The sequence below is a fragment of the Anser anser genome, assembly GCF_964211835.1.
Source record: "Anser anser genome assembly, chromosome: 1".
NCBI classification, from domain to species: domain Eukaryota; kingdom Metazoa; phylum Chordata; class Aves; order Anseriformes; family Anatidae; genus Anser; species Anser anser.
In genome coordinates, this window is record NC_139720.1 from 76878984 (window position 1) to 76901231 (window position 22248).

Consider the following 22248-nt stretch of genomic DNA (forward strand, 5'->3'; position numbering starts at 1 on the left):
TCTGTGATCCATGGTAATGAAAAAGGGTCGGACGTGAATTAAACCAAAGCTGGTTTTGGAACTGACCAAAACTCAGTTGTAGCTGTAGCTAAGGAGTATCTGCCAGTATCTGCAGCCAGCCTCCTGTAACCTCTGGGATGAAAATACCAAGTACTGTACCCACACTCAGAGCAGACACAGCCTTTCCAGAACTGGCTGCCTGTCTGGCTGCAAGACGCTTTGAAGAGCTCTCCAGAAATTTCAGTTAACTGGTTCTGAAGCACCAACCATCAAAAAAGAAGTGGTCCTTTCTGAAATGCTGTGATCAGTACTAAGGTCATTTACATGGTTACTATTCCCTTTATCGCTAAATGGCTTTTGGGTGGACAACTGCCTGAGGTAGAAGGTTCACCACAGCTGCTGTTTCAGCAAATGGAAGCAGAAGTTTTCTGCTGGTTTATTAATTTCAAAGGTTCTATTCAAGTTGCCAACTCTTGCATCTAAAATTCATTTACAATAGCATCTGTGCCAGAGAGCCAGCTATGCAGGACTTCCAGGCCCCAGCTCTCTGTGAGAGCAACAGATGAACCAAGGCGAAATGTTCAAGTTAGATGCCAGAGTAGATGGTTGGAGTATAGCCCGAAGCCTCTTTTACCACCAGTGCTTATTTTCTTTTTTGACGTGAAAATTGAGGCCTCACAGAATACAAGAAGTCCACGTTCATCACCAAGTTCAGGGCAGCCCTGCATGAGCTCTCCTACAAGAAAGCTGGAAATGCAAGCTGGCAGGAGCTCAGAAGAGCCACAGTCACTGCTGTCTTCTGGTGTATGTCTGAAAAAGCCACAAATATACTTTGACAGAGTGCCGTATGATGAGCACTTTTGGAAGAGAGCTTTTTTTTTTTTTTCCCCAAGGTATTTTTCCTTTAAAATTGAACGAGAATTGTTTTGGCTCCCAGGAAGAGATTGGAGCCATTTTCTCACAGATGGCAAATGCCAAATCATTTAGGAATAACACTTGCAAAAGCATGTTGTGGTTGTCTTATATAAGAGAAATGCTTTCGTAACAGGTCCTTTTGCTGCTGTGCTTGTGATAAAGGTCACAGATAATTGTGTTCAATTTATAAAGCACAGCATTGTTAAACCTTTTGTATGAGGATAAAAGTACAAAAAACTTCTAGTCCCCAGCTGAGACTGCTTCTCCCTGAACAGAGGGAATCCAGAATCAAGCGGAGACTAGAATTTTAAAGCTGGTATCACAGATTTCTTCAAATGCCCCTGGTAATTTAGCAAATAAAAGAAACTGCCTATTTTTAATCTTACTCTCAGCAAGCCAGACCAAAAAGTCCTGGATTTACTATCATACCTTGAAAACTGTGATTTTGTTAATCTCTGTTAATCCACAGGAGAGGTGCTTGAAAATAATCACTATAACTAAGCTGCAAGTCTTGAAATACAGTTCTTTCAGCTTTGATTTCACAGATCAAATGGTGACCAGCATTACAGAAATCAAAAAGGAAAAGGAAAACCTGATGTTTTTACTGAGTCCCAGCATTATATAAATATCCAGGAGCCATTTTGACTTTAAAGTGCTGACTGTTTGATCTTTGCAGGTTTGGGCAGCAGATGCTAAAGTGCTTCACAGACCTCCCTCAGATTTTCTTTGGAAGGGCCTGGAGACATTTGGGACAAGCCTCAACTGTGCTACCTTTCTCTGTGACCCCAATGGTCAAGAGAGTGCCCTGAGCAAAGCCACCGTGTTCCCATACCCAGAAAGCTCTCTTGCTGGACTTCCTTCAGAAGTTTAGGGTGATTTTGTTTAACTCCTTGTAGAACTAAGTCCAAGCAATCCAAGTATAAAAAAGCTGTGATTTCTGTTAACTTCTCTTCAGTATGGATGATAATTAATAGGATCTGAAGGACTGAAGAAAGCAGTAGATTGATGACACACTTGTTGAATGAAGGGCTAAAATCCTCACAACAGTTAAAGCCAAAGCTACAAATATGCAATTTGCCGGCCTATCCTCTGCCACTGTACTTCAGCCATGAAAGATCCAGCTGTGCCAAGGGCTATTCACCCAATGGCTGCCCATGTCACTGGCATGTCAACTAGGTTGAATTTTTTTAGCCAAACTTCTGTTTACTTGGGAATGAGAAAGAGCCCAAGACCATTTTTTACCTGATAGTTGTCCAGTGGCAACTATGATTTTGGTCATTTTTATCTATAGAAACTTGAAGAGGTGACCAGAAGGAAAAGACCTGTGATTTTCATAAGCAGTGTAAGTTGTACAGCTTCCCCAAGGCAGCATAATTTACACCTTACAAACTAGTAAGTGTATGTTGACTTCTAGTATCACATTTTCATATTTACTTCTCTTTAAGCTCAGTTTGTCCATACTTGCTATTACATTGTCCATACAGCCAGGAAATCAGAGGGTGAAAGGGAAACGTGATCACCTCTGCCAGGATTGTTCCTAGCTGGGGTTTTCTGAGGTAGTTCTGGAAGACATTCAGTAATAGATACTCCACTGCGTCCCCCAACAATCTGCTTTAATGCCTTGCTCTCCATATGGTTAGAAAACCTTTCCTAGAGCCCAAACTGAACATCTTCGGTCTTGTTTTTAGTCCATTCCTTAGTGTCCTATCCACTGTGGCCATGGAGAAGAGATTGTTATTTCTTTCTTAACAGCCTTTGACAAACTTGCCAAGTTGTCATGTCCCCTTTTGCCTTCTTCGTCTGGCTCACTTAATTGGAGCAGTGGAATTTCAAGCCTCTTACATGATGATTCTACCCTAAGTATATTTAAAGACTGGAAATTGATTTCAAAGACCAAAGAAAAAAAATCTGGAATTTGATGCTTGTCATTACTATTTATCTTCCAAATGAAATATGATTCAGAAATACATTGGAGCGCCTACCCCTTCCTGGTTTGTCTACAATAAACAATTATCTTGATGAAAAGATGCAGAATACAAATAAGCAGTGATATGTTTTTTTCAGGCTGTGTCTTGGTACACTCCTCTCTACTGGAACGGAAAGCAAGGATGGCTGACAAAAGAGGAAAGTGGAGACTTTGAGAATGTTGTTGTACCAACTTTCTCAACAGCAAAGCAAAAAGAAGAATGGGAGGAGAAACAGGAATTTACAGTAACTGATAAAGAGTGGAAGAGGGCTGACTCAGAACAAACAAGAAAAAAAGGACAAAGCTTCATTAAAAGGTATCTGACATTCATTGAGTGTACTTTGCAATTACAGTATTGTGCCAGACTAGCTTTGTAAGTGGATGCTTTTAAGTGAGCATCTTGTAAAGCAATTTTTAGAAGGTCTGGAATTTTGAAAATAAGGATTAACCTTAACCCCTTCAAACAGGTATCCAGGCAGCCCCAAATTCCTGATAGGAGTGCGTTCATTGTCAGTCAAGACTAAGTGAAAAGTAAAATTCAAGTAAAATTCTTCTTAAATTTTTAACAATTCAGGTTGAGCATTCAAGTCTCAGTCATGCACCCCTGAGCAGAGTCATTGGCTATTTTAAATAAGGAACACAGTTTTGGATTTTATTTTTTTTTTCTAAGTCCCCTCCAGAATGTTTGTTCCATGGACTTTAGAGCCAGGTTCACAACAGAAAAGCATGTGCAAAGGAGTGCATGTGCATGTGCAAAATTTTATATTTTAAAAATAAAGGATTAGCCAATCTGGATATATTTATATTTTACACAAAAAAAAAAAAAAAAAAAAAAAAGTGGGTGCCTCTTCTCATGTTGAAGTAATGGCTTTTCTCTAAATTTCTTTAGATTCTAGCTGGAGATGTTCAGAGCGTTGAACAGTTTTCAACGTCAATTGGACTGGCTGTTCTTTACAAGCTTTGTTCTTAAAAATAGCTAAATCACTTTTGCTCAATCTCTCCAAAGAGACTAACTCAGAGGCAGGGAGAAATTATGTAAAAATTCAGTGCAAGGAGTTCAAGTCTGGCAGAATTATAAGCAATGGCAAATGGTAAATTATAATGTGATATGTCAAACAATATAGAAGTTGCAGTTCTTCCACCTACAACTAAATGCAGAATGTGGTAAATGTGTGCTGTTTGTTAAACAGATAGCATAAATTTAATGTTTCTTCCACCTACAACTAAATGCAGAATGTGGTAAATGTGTGCTGTTTGTTAAACAGATAGCATAAATTTAATGTATATGTGCAGTAAACACAGTAAATCTATGCAAAATGCAATCATAAATATGATAATTCAATACAATAAATAATGCAGTAATAAATACAATATGGATGAATTTTTAATATTCTGTACACATACTTGCATGTGACAAATGTGTGAAATATACGCGGTAAAGTTAATTGAATTTCTCTTTACAGGGAAAAAAAGACCTTTGCATGCCTGTTTCCTAATCAGAGTGCCTGGTGCCAAAGTCCAGACTCTCCCACCCACCCTCACTTTTCTCTGGTTAGACCACTAACCCTGGGGAATGACGGCAGCAGCTTGTGCAGGCAGTCTCGGTGTCAGTCGTCAAGGCCTGACCCCGTGCCAGGTGAGTTCAGGAGCCAACACAGTATGGGCTGCAGCAGGCACAGTGGTGATGCAGTGGAGTTTCTGACACGAACTGTTGAGTACTTGAAATGCATATATCTTACTACCTGGATGTACCTCCATGCTCTATAGCAGTGCTCTCCAAACTGTTTTGACTGAGCACCCCTACCTGTAAAAAAACTTTGAGCACACATCCCCAGTATATGCATTTTTATTTATTTATAAATTATATGCATTTACTACTGTAATAATATGTATATTATAAAAACTACACAAAAATAGAAATTAAAAAAGGATGAGATAAAGATGAACAAAATGCTATATTTTAAGTATTTTAAATTTTTCTTTTATTTATTAATAGTACAAAAACATTTTCTTTCCATACCCCAATGGATTGTCTTGCACGCCCCCTGGAAGACCACTGCTCTGTAGAGCTGCATATGTTGGGAAAATGGAGGGAGGCTATTGCTACTAATACTAATGTTTTTATAAAGTGAGACAAAATATTAGGAATCAACAAAAGAAAGAGACCCTTACATTGGCAGTGAATTGCTAATTAGGCAGTGGTGAGAAAGCTAGTGTTTAATTTGGGTGCTTCAAATCCAGAAAGCTGTTGACATACTGGAAATAGTTCAGGGGAGGATGACAAAGTGAGTGTCTGAGGAGATTGATTCATGAAGATTAAAAAGACCTAGATGTGTGTTTGACAAGCAAGGTGATCGTCATGCAGAGGGGCCCCAAGCTCCTCTGCAAGAGAGAAAACTCTTCGATCCAAGAAATAGAGCTGGAGGGAATATCAACAAGTGAAAAGCAGGGAGGCTTAAGTTGCATAGGTATGTAAAACGGAGATTTAATGATCTGTAGTGTAGTTTTCCAGTTGTGCTCATTGCTCCATTTAGCATTTTAAACCACTGACAAATTTCAAGTGCTCAGTTCCCATTAATTTTAAAGGAACTGGGTATCCAGCTCCTGAGGACAGCTTTGTGACACTTCTTTATTTAGTGAGCGTTTAGAACTAGGCCAGTCAAATTCTTTGAATGTACTAACAAGGTCAGTCTGTGACTGGTGTGGATAGGAGACCATGTAGTTGTCAGGAATTTTTGCCCATTTCTAGGAGTGCCAGCCTTTCAGCTTGAGCTAGGAAAGTGTTTATGCTTAGCTTTACCTGAATAATAACCATGCAGGAACATCCTTCTCAAATGCCAAATCCAGGCAAGGCAGATTAAGACCTGATGGAGTGAGTTCATGGTTTGTTTCCTGCTCTGTCGTAATGGTAGCATCATCTGTTTGAAAGATTTTTCCCGTTTCTTAAAACTTGATTTGGCTCTTTCTGTGTTGTTCTGATCTTCTGCAGAGCTGGGTCTCCCATATCTCCTCTGCTTGTTTCCCAGACAGGGAAAAGCTGGGAAGAAGTTGGCACTTGTCAGCTGGGGCTCCTGGTGGCATCAGAGGTTGTGTTCCAATACACAAATGCTGTGGACAAAGAGGAGACAGTCTGTAGAGCAAAACCCTTGGTGTTGAGGATCTGGCCTTCAATCTGGCCTTCACCCTATACATATTTTAAGGATGGTTTAGTTTGTCCCAACTCTAGGCTGGTCCAACAGACCATGAGGGGGCACCTACATCTGCACAGTGCAGGTCCTTTTTGGGTATGGAACTTCCCAGGCTGCTGTGACACCCACTCATGCTCACCACTGGACTGCTCAAAGTAGTTTCCATCTGAACACCCATTTGTAGCCAGAGTAATTGAGGTGCAGCTGCTCTGGAGAACATCTTGTGGCTTGGTTTCATTCAAGAGGAATCCAGCTCATGCACTCAGTACTGCTCCATGATGCAAACCTGAGTGCCATGGGCAGGGAGAGTGGCAACTCCACTGCAAGGGAACAGTCCTCTTCGGACCCAGAGCACAACATGCACACACAGGATGTCCCTCAGTGCTTCTCCTGGGAGCCAAAGGGAATTTGCTGACACAGCTGGGGTGAACTGCACACAGTCTTCTTTGCTGCATTCCTGTCTCTTGTCACATCCCTGCAGATGGAGGCCAACGCTCTTGCCACAGGCTACATTTGGTTTCAGTTTTCAAGATTTTTTTTTCCTTGCAACCATTAAGGCTAAAACTATTCTCAGTAAAGCAAGCAACGTGAAACCAAAGCAAAACACCTCTTGAGACTATAATGCAATCATGTCCGCAGGCTGCAGGCATAGAGACAGGGCCTGCCCACTGATCTGTCTCCGGAGTGTGGGAACTCTGGAGGCAGAACTCAAGGCATGGTGGTCTGCCATGCATTAAATGTGTCTGATTTTCTGTAGGTAATCTCATGCAACTTGCATACCCTTAGTCTCTGTTTCTCAGATCTTTGCAAAAGATAATTCAGTTCTATTTACTTATGGTTCATTTGCAGTTCTTTTCACTACTGAATTATGAAATTATTCCTCTTAATACTGACAGGAAAGTTAATAATATCCAAGATATCAGATTAAAAATTAAATATGAGTACAACCATTATTTTCCTCTGATAAATATTCATGTGTAGTACATATTACTGCAGGATTTTTCCATAAATGAATATAGAGAGAGATGTAGGCATCATCCTTATTTTATTACAAAGCAAAAGTTACAAGATCTTTAGGCAGATTTATATGTGTACTTAGACATTATTAATGATGGTGGCAGAATGATGATTTTCAAATATATGATGGAATGATGTTTTTGAATATACGACTACTTTATTATTATTTTTTCTTTTGATTTTTCTTTCATTGCTTCAAAACTGTGAGCAACTGCAGTACACAGTAGTATGGATAAATACAGTCTTGCTTAGTTCTTGGTTCACGAAAGCTTCCCTGTTCAGAAAGGACTCTTCAACTTGTTCATAAATGCTTTCTAATATCAGAGACTTACAGAAATCAGTGTTGCTAACTTCACGTTTATTTTCTGCTGCAAACACACTTTTAATCATTATTAAGTAGGATATTTATTTTCCTAATGCCATAATATAGCAATGTTAGGTCAATGCTATTGAATCAAATTAGTGATTCAAGGTATTTTTACATTTTCCTCTCAGATACTTAATTTTGCTTTTCAAAATCAGTTTAGTATATGATCATATCCCAGAAGTACAAAGGCTCACTCAAAACTGCAAAGAAATGGACCTCACAGATGATAGTTTGATGATATTTGCTTATTAGCTTAAAGTATTTCATTTCTCTTATGTATTCTTTCTAGCTCCTAGCTCTCCTCTGTAACAATCAAACATTATCTTTTTGGCCCCTTTTTTTGGATGTTAATGGCAGCAATCTGCAATATTCCAGTACAGAACAAAGTACATTTGGTGACATGATGGTGTTTAGAGAAGTCTGCCTTGCCTCTCCTTTTGCAACTCAGCATTTGTCCTTTCTAACTGCTACAGAACAGGAGTTGCATTACCCTGTCCCAGTTACTCTTGTAGCTTTACTCTGAGTCCTTGCAGTTGATGAGACAATGGTAGGGTATGTAGTGGCTGTTCCTCTCAGCATCTATCCACCAATATGAAATTTCAGCTGGCACATTATGGTTCCTCCACTTTGGCTTCTGAGTCCCTCCTGAGGCTGTGTACAGTTTTCTTTGCTGCTGACAACAAAAAAAAAAAACTCACGAATTATCCATTTCTTGCTATCTTTTCTTTAGAGTCTATTAATTAATCTTTGAACTATCTCTTTGGTTTCCAAGTATCCCCTTTTTCTTAGACTGATAGAAGGGGAAAAGTTGCTCCTGCCATAAGTCACAGTGTTTAAGCCAAGCTCCTTGCATTTCAGGTTCATCATACACCTCCCTTTTTCCTCAGAAACACATTGTTGTGATGATATTTTTGTTGTTGTTGTTGATGATGAATTTCACTCTGAATCAAAAGCTCAGCTGTGAACTTCGCAAGGAGTTTAAAAATAGCCATGGAGCGTATTGTATAGAGAACACTTTGAAGCCTCAGCCAAGACCAATGTATTTTGTGAATCTGAATGTTTCCCTGTTGCTGGGGAGCGTTAATTAAGCTTTCAGTGGCAAATTGAACCTGCAGACAAGAAATGTATTTAGCACACATTTTTCAGTGAAAATGAGCCAATTCCTACAACCTTCTTCTCTAGCAAATGGAGCAAGCCTGTTAGTATTCTTTTTTTTCCCAGCAGTTCTCATGCTTTTTGCCCCAGAAAAAAAGAGTCAGATGAGACAAGATGCACTCATATCATGAGGCATTCATTCTCTTTACTTGCCCAAGGACTTCTGTAGACTGTGGGACCACCCATGTAATTTCCAGTAAACAATGAAAAACGTTTGCAGATTTCTCTTTTTTCTCTTAGGTCTCTGACATATTACAGACAAGGCCGAGCAACAACATCGGCCAGTGTAAATGATGTACAAACACAGATGCACTTTTTGAGTAGCAAGAGGTCAAACAAGATATTACAGTAATATCCTATGGTACGAAATTAAGTCAGCTACTTTCTCCAGTAGATCAGCTGACCAGTGCGGATCTATGAATTGTGCTTATCATTACTAAGACATAAAGGAAGGCACCTCCGTCAAGAAAGAAGGACCTGGGGGTCTTGGTGGATGACAGGTTGACCATGAGGGCAGTATGCCCTCGTGGCCAAGAGGACCAATGGGATCCTGGCATGCGTTAAAAGCAGCATGGCCAGCAGGTCACGGGAGGTGATCCTCCCCCTCTACTCTGCCCTGGTCAGGCCTCACCTGGAGTACTGTGTCCAGTTCTGGGCTCCCCAGTACAAAAAAGACAGGGAACTCCTGGAAAGAGTCCAGCAGAGGGCCACAAAGATGATATGAGGCCTGGAGCATCTTCCCTATGAGGAAAGGCTGCAAGACCTGGGTCTGTTCAGCCTGGAGAAGAGAAGACTGAGAGGGGATCTTATCAATGTGTATAAATACCTGAGATGTGGGAGACGGAGGGATTTGGCCAACCTCTTCTCAGTTGTTTGTGGGGATAGGACAAGGGGCAATGGCCATAAGATAGAGCACAGGAAGTTCCGCACCAATATGCAAAAGAACTTCTTCACGGTGAGGGTGACAGAGCACTGGAACAGGCTGCTTAGGGAGGTTGTGGAGTCTCCCTCCCTGGAGATATTCAAGGCACGTCTGGACACCTACCTGGGCAGCCTGCTCTAAGGAGCCTGCTTTGGCAGAGGGGTTGGACCCGATGATCTTTCAAGGTCCCTTCCAACCCCTCCGATTCTGTGATTCTGTGATTCTGTGATCTCAGCTTGTTCAGTACAATGTCATTCACTCCGGCTGACAGCCATGTGCTCCACTAGTCTGCACCTGTGTGTTTATGTGCCCTCTGCCAGCTTAAGTTCTTCTGTAGCCTTCAAAACCTTAAAAAGACTTTTCAGTTTCTCACTGGGTTAGAAACTTAATCTAGAATTCAAAGGGTCAGTGTAGCTGTGGAAGAGGATGATCCAGTAAAGAAAACAATTCTGTTAGCAGAAAGCTATGAAAGTATCCTGACATCATTTATTAGGTACCAAATGCTCTACCATCATTTTGTCAGAACCATAGGAATTCTGGTTTCTTTTTTGCTGCTTTCTCAGCCATGATATCTTATGACTTGACAGTATGCTTCCCTACCTGCCAGGCAGGATGCCAGTCTGTCAGAATTATTTCCTTATCTATTTGTTGTTTACTGCTTAAAAACCACTGATGTAATGTGCATTTGTGTATCTCTGATGCTCTAGGGTAAAAAAAAAAAAAAAAAAGTTATTCTGACTTAAAATTTTGTAGGAGGGAAAAACTTGGGCAAACCAAAGAGATAAATAATAATTCTTTGTTATCAAATATAGAAAACATGAAATAAATTACATTATGTACAATATCTTTGAATAACATAAGCAAGCAGTGTTCTTTCAACTCACTGTTTCAGTATGAGCTACATTATGAGTACCCCAGTGACACTGAAAACAAATCAAGGATTTATCCATGGTTTTGTTGAGAAGGAGGAGAGGTAAAGGTTGGTGAGAGACTTTCTTAAGACTGCAAGAAACCAAAATACCCCTGCCACTGTTGATGTAGGTGTCCAGAGGTGATGGTAAGGTGTGTGTAGCAGGTATCCTGTCTACAGCCTCAGAAAGTCAGCAACACTGACCTGCTTCATGTATATTAGCATCACTTCCCAGCCCAAACGTCATCACTGCGCTGAGAAGTGCTAACACATTTGGCACTTGCAAACTCTGGCTGCCACTCAGAGATAAATCTGGAGAGTTTCAGTGCTTTTGAGATGTGAGCACTTCTAAGCACACATGTCCCCTGGAAATATCAGCAGAGCTGTCTGAATAAAAGGTACATTTATTGTCCTTTGCTTCTCTTGCAAGCTGATCGCTATGGGAAAACTGTGTTTGCAAGTGTCAGGATGGCTTGTGAAAAAGCAATTCTCTCCTGGATAATTTTGGCAGAACAACCTGACCTTCAAGAAGCCATGACTAAGGATGGCCCTTTATCTTCTTGTCACCCATTACAGCATTCAGTCTGTGACCAAGTCATATAAGGGAGTGATAGAGTCCAGAGATCCACTTCTGGAAATTGCTCTGATATAATAACAATACCCAGCGTTTATGAAATCTCCAAGTGAACTTGCTTAAAGGTGGTGTTCATGACAGTGGAAACATGGAGCCATTTAAAAGGTGATTCTATGGTAAAAGTATGTCCAGGGCTGAGATTAGGTTTGAACACAGCTCAAGGAACTGACAGAAATCCAGGGTCAAGGAGTAAAAATTCTTGTTCCCTGCCTGCCAGGAATTTATGGAGAACTGCAGACAGTGGCAACAGGGATCCAAAGACATGATGATTTTTCCAGTGAGACTTGCAGAAATGGTATAAGACAGATAGTCTGAGAGCATCAAGTGGAGGGAAAATGACAGTGAGGAGAAAAAAAGACGTGATCTCTGTTCAGAGGCTGCTAAAGCTTTTGAGAAGTACGTTTTGTTCATGGACAGCCAATGCAACTGTGATTCTGGCTTACTGAAATCCAGTTCAACTGAAAATCCTGCAAGAGAGAGATTGATCCTTTAAAGTAAAGGTATCTTAGAGACAGCTAGTGACCTTGCATATTATTGTGTATTTTTCCCAGAGTGGCTTTTATTTAAAAAGTTCTTCCATAAAGTCAGAGGAAACAGGGTTTTTGTTATTAGCATGCTTGTTTCCTAAACTGACTTTCTTTTTAAAGTAAATGTGTGGAAATAATGACTGTTGTCATCAACAGGCACTCTGTATGCAGGAATTAGCCGGAGGAAAGATCCTTCAGTTCCCAGCTGCGAGAGGGGGGAATGCAGAAGAAGGCCTACTCGGTCAGCAAGGGTGAGTAAAGTTTCCATGACTCTGTTTTCAATAGAAACAAACAGCAACAAGAAAACAAAGAAAAGAACTGTAGAGTTTTTAAACCAACGAACAAACCACAATTCTGAATAGAAGAGTTGATCTGTTTTGCTGGAAATACTTTTAATTTTCTTTTGGTGAGTAAGACCTATGCCAGAACTACAAATACAAAGTATCTGGGTTTGGGTAATACAACTTAATCACAGCTACACACATGTAAGTCTAGAGAAGTTTATGTTTGCATCTTACCTTTGCTTAAAGTTGTAATTTAGTTACACTGTTCTATCTAGGAAACAGAAGGCACTACCCTACTTAAAGACCTGGTGTGTCTGTTCTGAAGCCCTCACCTGTAAGTGTGTAGACCCTCTAGTTTGAGTTGTTGTGAATTCCTCTCTCAAACTTCTTGATTTCTAGACTCATCTCCTGAAGTCAGGTGTTTTGCTTTTTTCTCTGTATTTTTATTTGTACAAAATACCCATAAATATGCAGATGTTGGAAATGTCTTGTGAAATGTTAAGTATTCACATTGCCTATCTCTACTTCTCAGGTTCTGTTATTTAAGCTGCAATAATTGGTGCATTTTTTCCCATCAAGCTATGCACTTATTATTATGGCCTTAATTACAGATTTATACTTTATGTATTGATATTACTCAAAATGGTTAATGTTCTCCAAAGTGCTATATACATTTAGAATGGTGTATAATTAATAATAGTAAGAATAGCCAGCCTATACACATCAGGTAGAAAGAAGAAAAGAAACTGCATGATTACTGCTTGTGCCTATCTGCTCACTGTATACGTGAAGTGTAAAATGACTGCAATAACACATATCTCCTATGGGCACGGTGAGTCAGCAGTGCTTGTGAAAAGGCTTTTCTATCTTGATATGAGAGGTACTTTAGAAGTACAGTGAATTAATGTTTTTCTCAGTGACACTAGATTAAATGCTTTTTGATTAAGACTAACACAGTTCCTGAGAAACTCTCTAAAGTAAAGTGAGTTGGCCACCCAAGAAAACTATGACCAAGTAACTTGCTTGCTAATCTCTAGGTTTGCTACATGATAGTCAGGGTTTAGTGGAACTATTAGAATAGCCAAAGACAACTAAGTGGCGTTTTAGAGCTTTATGAGGAGGAAGCCCTTAGTAGTATGGGCTTGATGTTGGTTCGCACTGTAAGAGCTTCACAGCTCAGAAAACATCCTGGGACATGTAATATTATCAGCAGTGACTGACTGTGCACACACAGTTCTGTCAGAGCAAATGAAAATGAGATGAAGTACAGACTTGCTTTAGTTTCAGCAAACAAAACTGAACAGATTTAAGAGAATACTTCAGATTACAGTATGTTAAAATTTTGGCTTGGCACTAGCTTAGCTGACTTGTAGCAGCTCATCAAACCCTGGTTTGAAGCCCTACAAATACATCCTTGCTTCATGGCTGAGTCAAGCTTTCCTTCAGGTATCCCTATCAAAACTTATTCATCCACATGCAAAATCTTTTTACGTGATAGAGTTATGCTTTCAATCAGGCCAGACTGTCAAGAGCACAAGCTTAAATCCCAAGGGAAGCTCTCATTTGGGCTAGTCACTTACCCATTTTGTGTGGCTGAATTATCTGAACCAGTAGAGATAGAGATAAGCAGATCTATAAGCTCCAGATCTATAAGCTCTTGCACAGGAGAAAGAATAGGAGAAGAGTTCAGTTTGCTACAGCATACGGGACTGTGGGATGTGCTTCTGAAAGTGAGGTGCATACAGCACCTGTGAAGATACGACTCAAGTGTAGCTTTGCAGTGTGGCCTCTCGTGCACATGCAAATCCATGTCCTAATTACCTCAAAGAATAACGATAACTTTATATATTGTACTGCTAGTGATTGTTATAGACAGTTGTTAATTTTTTTCCCAAATGTTATTATGTATTGTGATGCTGTAAAAAGTTATTATTAAGACAACATTTGAGTGGAAAGTCTTTTGACTTACTGTGGTCTTATGTTCTTATAGAAACAATCATAATGCCCATGTAGTCCTAACTTCTCAATCATGAAATCATATAGTAGACAGGAAATTCCAAGACTCCAGAGACTGCTGACTCAGAAACATAGAAGGTTTGATCCCATAAAAAGGTAGTTTTTACATTGGAAATGGGAACAGGCTAAATTAAATCACTGGATGCCTACTATATGAGCAGTCTTATTCCCAACAAGAGTGTCCTTTTTTTGTCTGTGTCACTTTCAACATGGCACAACCTAAACAAGAAAATAATCCTCTTTATTTTGAAGTGAATATCTATAGAAGCAGCTAAAACACTATAACTTCAGTCATACAGCTGTACTAGGAAGTTCTTCCACACAGACCACCTTACTAAAGACCTCCTATAGGCAACATGTCTTTTGCTATCTAGTCAACGTATGGGAATGTCTGTGAGTGTGAACTGAACTCAGGTGACTTGAGAATGACATGAAACTCCTGTTTTCCCCCCTGAAATCTGATATTGAGGAATCCTGATTCCAGTAATCAAGAGGATTTACCCTTGGAATTAAATAGGCAAGACGTGCCTTTTTTCTGAACAGAAAAGTAATCGTTTCTATTTCAGTAAGTATGGGGAAAGCTTAGGATATTTGAGAAGTGACATTTGATTACTTGATGGGGCCAGATGAGAAGTGTAGCTGTCCATCCCTGTGCAGCTCTCTGCTTTGTGGGTAAGAAAAAGCAGAGTAGAGATGACAGCTACCAGAAACCAGAGGGTGGGAGAAGGGACTAGCTTATCTGCAAGCCTGTGTGCTTGCAGGTGTGGGGGAGAAGGAGCCCTTTCTCCACCGTTGCAGTCCCCGCAATTCTTTATCATGAGGAGTCTTAGTGAACGGGTGCATATATATTTTAAATCTAGAGTTCGAGTCAGCAAGGTCCTGTGGTTGATAAGCAATCCACCTGCCTTTCTGTTTGGTTTTTCTGCAGTACCTATTGTTATGTTCTGAGGCAACGTAATGGAAACAATCCAGACAAGCTGGGCACAGGCACACAGTCAATTGTCAGAATACTCATGCAGAACTACTCTTGATATCCTCCTCAGTGCATTTCAGGTTGTCTGGAATAGCTCAGGAACAAGTGACACTCCAGATTACTGTCAGAGAGATGATGGAGCAGACAGTACCTTTTTTTTATTATTTATTTATTTCCTTCCACTACAGTGCAAATACCTTTGCAGTCAAGCCCAGTGCTGAGACTAAGTGGCTACAGCCGTGGGGATGCTAATGACTGGGATTTAATTGTCAAGGCTCTCTCACCTGTGTGTCAGCAGCATGGATTGTTATGACCAAGTTGTCGTGAGCAGATTGCAACCCATGTGGGACATGTTCATAGGTCTCAGTTTAGTCCCTAGCAGAGAACCCACCACTTTGTGGGGTGTTAGTAGCAATCCCAACAGCAAAGAATTGACTGTATGGGCACTAGAAGGGAGGCAAATGGGGCAATGTTAAGAAAATTTAGATGGGTAACATAAAAGTACTCTTTTCAACTACGTACCCTGCATTGTAGATTTATGAATTTAAGAACTTTTGTCTCCAAGGCTAGCAGTATTACTTCTTGTACGAACTGAGTGTCAAGCACCCCAAAATAAAACCAGGCAGTTCTAAAGACCTGTGAGGACAGGCTTGGTGTAATGCTATCCTATTCAGTTCTTCACACCCCTCCTCAGGTTTGTTTTGAAGGTCAGGATAGGACAGGACAGGACAGGACAGGATAGGATAGGATAAATCCCATCTGTAGGATAAATCAAGGTGTTCCAAAACCAGGATATTAAGTCTGCACCTTATCTCTGATCCTTCATATTTACTACATTTTACATGGCACGGAAATTCTCTATCCAGTTTTATCCCATTTAAGTAATGTTGGGAAAGACCAGTCTGTATTTTGTCATACTCTTTAATGAAGGAGACTGTTCCAGAAAATGCTTAACTGTTATAGAAGAAGAAAAGTAGTTCTGAAAAACAAGCTGATGGCATGGGGATGGCTGGATTTTGGTCTTAGGCTTATGTCTATGTATATGCTACAGCTATAGGCAGTGCATCCAAACCAGTTATGACATAGCTGCTCATCAGCCTGCTTATATAGTGGTTAGAAACAGCAGCACAGAACTGATGGTGTCCCAGGTGATATTTGCACTAACTGCACTCTGGCTTCAGGAGAGGTCGGAGAAGTTGTAAACAGGTCCCTTGGCTTGTGTACAGGACTTCACAGAAATAAGGAGAAGGTGAGCCTAGTGGCTCTTCAGTGGTTTGTAAGAGTTGCTAAGAGAATAGAGTTATTCCCTCTGAAGGTGAATTTCAGGCTCTAATTAGTGTTTAGATGTAGGACAGGAGAAATCTGTTGTTGTTCATTACAGAATTTTAGTAGCTTGAAGAATGAGTGTATTAAAAAATCTCTAGCAAATACGCTTATTAAGTGATATTGTATTCTTGCATGGAAACGTGTGTGCACAGAAGACACATGTGGAGCCTTGCCAGCATCCAGGTACCAGTTCTTACATCTAATCTTACATTACATGCATCAACCCTGTTCACTCATGGGTTTAGGCCCTAAACACTTCACTTCGCAGTGATGACTGACAGTGGGAGTATTCAGGTGTAAGTGCCAAACAACAGAAGTGCAGATCTGACTCAATTCTGCAATAACTGCACAATCACAGGACTATACAGGAAATACACTGTGGATGGAGAATGCCCTGTTTTCTTTTAGTCTGCTTCTTTTTCTGTTAAACAAAATACATGGTGAATCTCAGTTTTGCTGCATGCTCCATGCAGGAGACACTAAAACACACAGTGAACTCCCCTATGGACTTGACAGCTTTTTTAAAATGTATTGCCCAATCTGTAGGTTGATATTACTGAGCATAAACCCAGAGAGTTGGTACAAGTCCATGTATCACTGCACATTTCCTTTAGATAGAGCTCTAAAAGCAAAGTAAAATCCCATGCTATTTATGTCACAGTTATTGGCAATGTAGTAGATATAATAGAGTTTAGAAAGACAGGAAAGGTTCTGGTGAATCTCGGCGCACTGCAGAAGCCCACTTTGTAACCTTGCCAAAAGAAAAAGCATTCCCAGAACCTTACGGAAGGGCTGTACTTTTGACAGATCTTTCCTTCCCCACCATGCTGAGCAAAACATTCATAGCAAAACTTAAAGCCAAAATAAATTTGTCATTGGGTACATCTTTACAGTTTCAAATCTCAAGTCATAAACTCTGAAAGGATGACTATATAGTAGTCTGTACATATATTCTGTTACTCAGTATATCATCACTTTGCTGTACCAACTTTATCTGCTCTGCTCAGGGCCCATTTTGAAGTGTCTCTGTCAGTGCTAAGTGGGATGTAACTAAGAGGAGAAATAAGGAACTGTGTGCACAGAAGTCTGGAAATGCCAGAATTAGACTCTCCTGTGCAACCTCAGTTTACATCCCTGAGGAATTACAGCTTCACCTTCCATCCCGTCTTGTTCTCTCAATGCGTTGCGTGGCAATTCTGCTAGCAAGGCTTGGTGTCCTCCAGGTATGTTTTCAGATATTTCTGACCAGACACTTCCTATCTTTTCTGACTGGCTCCTGTCCTAGATTCCCTCATTAGCTCCCCTTCCTTGTTTCTTCCCACCTCATTATCTAGCTACTTCATCAATCTACCCTCCTGTAGGCAGTTACTGTCTCTTCCTTAAGTGTGTGGATTTCAGTCTCTTCCAACTATTTGTTGTAGTTTCTCCCTTTAAAATGTTTTGATTTACATCTCGTTTCTCATTGGTATTGGCTTTGACAACAGTTTTTGCAGAGCTTTGCAGGGCCACTGCCTGTGTGCATGTTGGAAATCCTGTGTGGTCCCACAAAAGCAAGGATGCAAATTGCATTGCCAGCCTGGCAGCTGCTGCAAGATCACTGTGCTGGCTAGCAATAAAGACACAGAAATCCACTGAAATCATAGATACACTCCATACATACAGTGATTTGGTAAGTTAATTACTGAAAGCTTTGTGAGTTTAGTTTCCATACTTTCTTCAAAGGGATCAGTATGACTTAATCAACAGGAGGTGTATTATTTTACATGCCTCTTTTGACTTTCAAAGCATAGGACTTGTGCTTTTCTGTTCTTTGTATACAGCCTTTTCTCTCACTCGAGCAGACATCATTTACAGTAGAATGACACTGGTGTCTTCTTCCATCATAACACAACCTTACTTTTGGTTTCTATTTATACCAAAGTAACCTGAACTGCAGCCTGTTAAACAGCTGAGAGGTAACTAAATTCTATAAATAGCTTTATTTCATTAGCTGACATTAGTTTTAGGGGTCTCTATTGTCATTTGCTTTCCTTGCAGCTGTTGTACCATGTACTGGACCATTTCACAGGGTAGGCCAAACATAAGCGTAACAAATAGCTGCAAGCTAGAAACTAGACAGAGGGTAGCTTCTCTCTTTTCTTTAATTATGAATTACATTTTGGAAAGGTCAGTCCCATCTATCTCAGCTTTGTAACCAGTTCTTGCAGAATTGTACAGAAACAGTACATGTGTGCACATTCAAAATGACACGTGGTGCAGAAGGTGCTTTATAAGCCTGTAACATTGTATTGCTGGCCCAGTGATCACGGGTAGGTGATTGTGCTGGCTAATGATGACTAAATAAATTGGGAGCAGCTGTTTCTTCAGTCTGTGAAATTGCAGGAACAAGAGTTAGAGGTGCAGGCAGCAAACTGGAGAGAGCCTCTCATGACACGAGGCAGGAGGCGTAAAAGACATGCATTGTGCTCTCTGCACGTGCATGGGACTGGAGTCTGAGAGCTATGTTTGCAGAGAATGGATTTTTTTGTTGTCGTCACTTCCCTTCATACTCTTTGATTTTCTCACCTCTGTTTATTTATTTTTATTGTTTACACACACTGAGTCTTGCAATCTAAACAAAGCTAATTTGGCCACGGCAAAATCTTGATCATTCTCAGTTAGCTATTCTGCAAACCCAGAAATTTCAATCCAGAAAGGCATCAGATCTTCTCTTCATTGTTTTCACAATGCACAGCTTCAGAACATGTAGTAGCCATCTGTGAAGTGTTATTACAAATACGCAAGCCTAAACTTCCAATTCAAAATAGGTGAACTACATCATTTTGGTGGTGCATCATCAAATATTTTAATTGTGGTTTTTGCCTTTCTAGTTTGCAAAATTCATTAAGCTTCAGTGCATGCAAAACACAGGGCTCCTTGGAGTTTCCAAGCTGGTCCAAGCCGTGGATAACTTTTATCCACAAAACAGATGGAGCTCCAGAAATGGCAGGACAAGTTTCCTCTCATTGTCTTGCTAGAGTGCTGAAAAGCCTTCATGATATTGTAGTCTCTGTACCATTTCATTTGTAAGTGCCTCCACTGAGAGTATCAAAAACAATAACAATTAATGCCAGCTGCATGGTAATTTTATTGAGGGTAAACAACACTGCAGTAAGAGTGGGGTTAAGGGCAACTAATGATTCACAGAGGTCACCAAATAAGCACATTATATCACATGTTCATAACACTGGGTGAGTTATTTGTTGTGAGTGAATTATCCAATAAACTTTGGCCTTGAGTGATTTCCGAACAGGTCCTAATTTTCACAAATATGTCAGTTACGCAGATGAATTTGCAATGTATGCTATCAAGAGGATATTACAAATACATGCAGTACAAATGTACCGGTACATTACCAGCTACGATTTATAGATTGTCTGCGAGCTTTCCCCTTTTATTTTTATCCTCCAGGGAGTCGGATGGTTTATATGAGTTTCAAGCTGTGATTGCACCTTTAATAAAAAGTGGTGAGCAGCAATGAAGCTCGCTGTTCTTTGGGGAGCCTAGGCAATACTGCAGTCTGTAGGGCAGCCATTCAAAGTCAGGGTAATTTAAACAGGCTCCCTGACCCCATCTTGTCCTAGTCCCATGTAAATAATGGCTGGGGTCTCTCCAGTCCCCTGAGGAGTGCTGAATCGAGGTGTTACAGCGGTCTAGGAGTGGCCGTATAAAGTGCAGGGGACTGGGGTGAAAGAGGTGGGGAGGTGGGTATGTTCTGAGTTCTGGTCTGAAGGGTCGTGGGGAGCTCGAGGGGGTACCTCCAGCATACCTCCTCCCACTCCTCACTTTGGAGGGCATTCACGTGTGGTGAGTCCTGCTCCACATCTGCAGTATGAGGATGGAGTTGCCAAAACAGGATAAAGAGGAACACAGAGCAAAGCCACAATACAGGGCAACGGAAATCATCTAACTTATATCTCGTTCAGTCAAGGTCTGGCTTCTCATATTTGAAGTTGGCTGCAGCAGGCCAGCTAATCAGCCAGCAGCAGACATATCACATCATATACAAAAACCCAGGTGTACTCTAAATTCACAAACAATTTATTCACACACTCTCTGAGCTGAATGGGCAATGCTCTGTTAAACACAGCAGGAGTAACACTTCCAACAAGGTGTGTGGCATCACCTTCACTAGAGCTCAAGTCTCTTGATGCCAGTTTTGTGATTTTTCTGCAAAGCCTAGGGAAAGAGTGGAATTATGTTTTCTAGGGAAGTGTAGCCCTCCATGTCTCCCTGAGTAAGTATCAGAGCTCAGCAGAGAGTAAATAACACTAATAATTCATATAAAGCCATGCAGCCTGTGGATAGTTTAAATTCAGTCTCAACAACTAATAGTTTGTAGTAGCAAAAAAACAAGACCCAGATTGTCTCCCCTCTTCTTTCCTGAAGGAAGCAAAAACCCGAGGCTGTGTTTCTTGGCTGAAAATGGATTGACTTCAGTGTATGTTGTGTGCCAGCTGGGAGTCTGGCTCTGAATTTGGCAGCTCCAGCCTAGATCTGAAAAAAAAGCTGCTTCTTCTGTCCTGTGTGGATTCTACGTTATATTCAATATATATAAAAAACAACCTCCAACTAACCAAACAGTGACCTTGACCATAGCATCAGCTAAAGGAGAGGCAAGAACTCCCCATGGCGTGCAATATCATTTACTGAGGCACGCTTCTATCGACCATGCCACCTCTAAGAAAAATATCTTAATCTTAGGCTTTATTACTGAAACTTTGGGAAAAGTTTGGGTAAAACTTAGCAGCAGAGGCTCAAAAATTTTAACGCAGCTAAGAAAGTCCGCTACTACCTTCTCCTAGTCCCAAGCAACTGCCACAATGGCAACACAGATTTACAGCACACTGTTTTCCTTTGCTGTGTCATGCTTCCCAGTTGCTGCAGTCCCTCCCCATTTCAGACAGCGGTGCACTGGTGCTGTGCTCTACAGCACCTCCGAATACTGCAAAATGGCAGTCATTATACACCCAACATCATGAGGTCTTGCCCTCTTGTAAGTCTGTGATGTTGGTCTGATTTCAGGGGACAAATGCTGTTTTGCCTCAGTGGAGGAGTAGGCATAGAGACTAGTAGAGTGTATTTAAAAGATTTTTAATAAATAGCTTCAGTAACACAAATAGAAATCACATGGAAACTGTCAAACTTTTCTTTAAAATTCCTAATAGCTTAAAAGTACATATATTTAATGTTAGATAAAGATATGTATATACCTAGAGAGAAATTGGCAGGGGAGAGAGGGAGAGAGATTAATTCTCCATGAATATTCTGTTAGATTTCTCTTCTTTTATGGACACTGCCTTTTCAGATCTGGAATGCACCTCATTTCCCAGTTACTGTTTTCTCATTCCTCTCTGACTGTCTTCTTTTAAAAGAGAAAGTGACAAATGAATGATCTTCCACCATTTCCTTGCTCTGTTTTTACAGATATTATTTCCCTTTGCTGCTCCTATTCTTTCATTTAAGCTATGCACAGAATGATCTGTCACTTCCTAAACATGAGAAATATCTGCATAATACAGCAGTTTAGGTCCTTATTCAAGCTTTATTTAAGCTAGTGTGAAATTTCAGTAGACTTTGGATCAGCTCCTAAACATCCCTTGCATAAAGGTTCTCCCCAGTCAGAGAGCTACTTCTTTAAAGTTATGCCTCTGTGCTCTTAAAATATTGCTTTTCCTTTCTTCAGTGCAACTTCATAAAACTGAAGTCTCTGGACAATGTGTCTTTGTCAACAACATACTGTATTCCCTTACAGTGCATTTTGATGATGGCATTGATTCTTCACTCCAGGAAAATGAAGAATGCTTAAGGATCTGCAGTGTGCTAGTTAAACACAATGGAAGATCTGGACTTGTACGTTCAGCTCAGCCTCTCAAGGAAATTGCTTCGCTTCCCATTTACCTCAGTTTATCCATTTGAATCCAGGGTGTAATGCCTTTGTGAAGTTTAAATGATGCATGATTTTAAAGTACCTGAAGCAAGAGAGATTATGTAATGTGAAAAAATATA

General features: G+C 40.4%; 1 protein-coding gene across 3 annotated transcripts in view; it reads left to right on the plus strand.

The window, feature by feature from the left end:
* Positions 1-22248, plus strand: part of LMNTD1 (lamin tail domain containing 1) — a 213981-nt gene that overhangs the window by 171050 nt on the left and 20683 nt on the right. For all 3 annotated transcript variants that reach the window (XM_083821804.1, XM_083821805.1, XM_083821806.1), the window contains 3 exons: positions 2980-3197; positions 4345-4517; positions 11758-11852. In XM_083821804.1, the coding sequence (XP_083677930.1) occupies positions 2980-3197; positions 4345-4517; positions 11758-11852 (486 nt within the window). The remainder of the gene's footprint in view (positions 1-2979; positions 3198-4344; positions 4518-11757; positions 11853-22248) is intronic.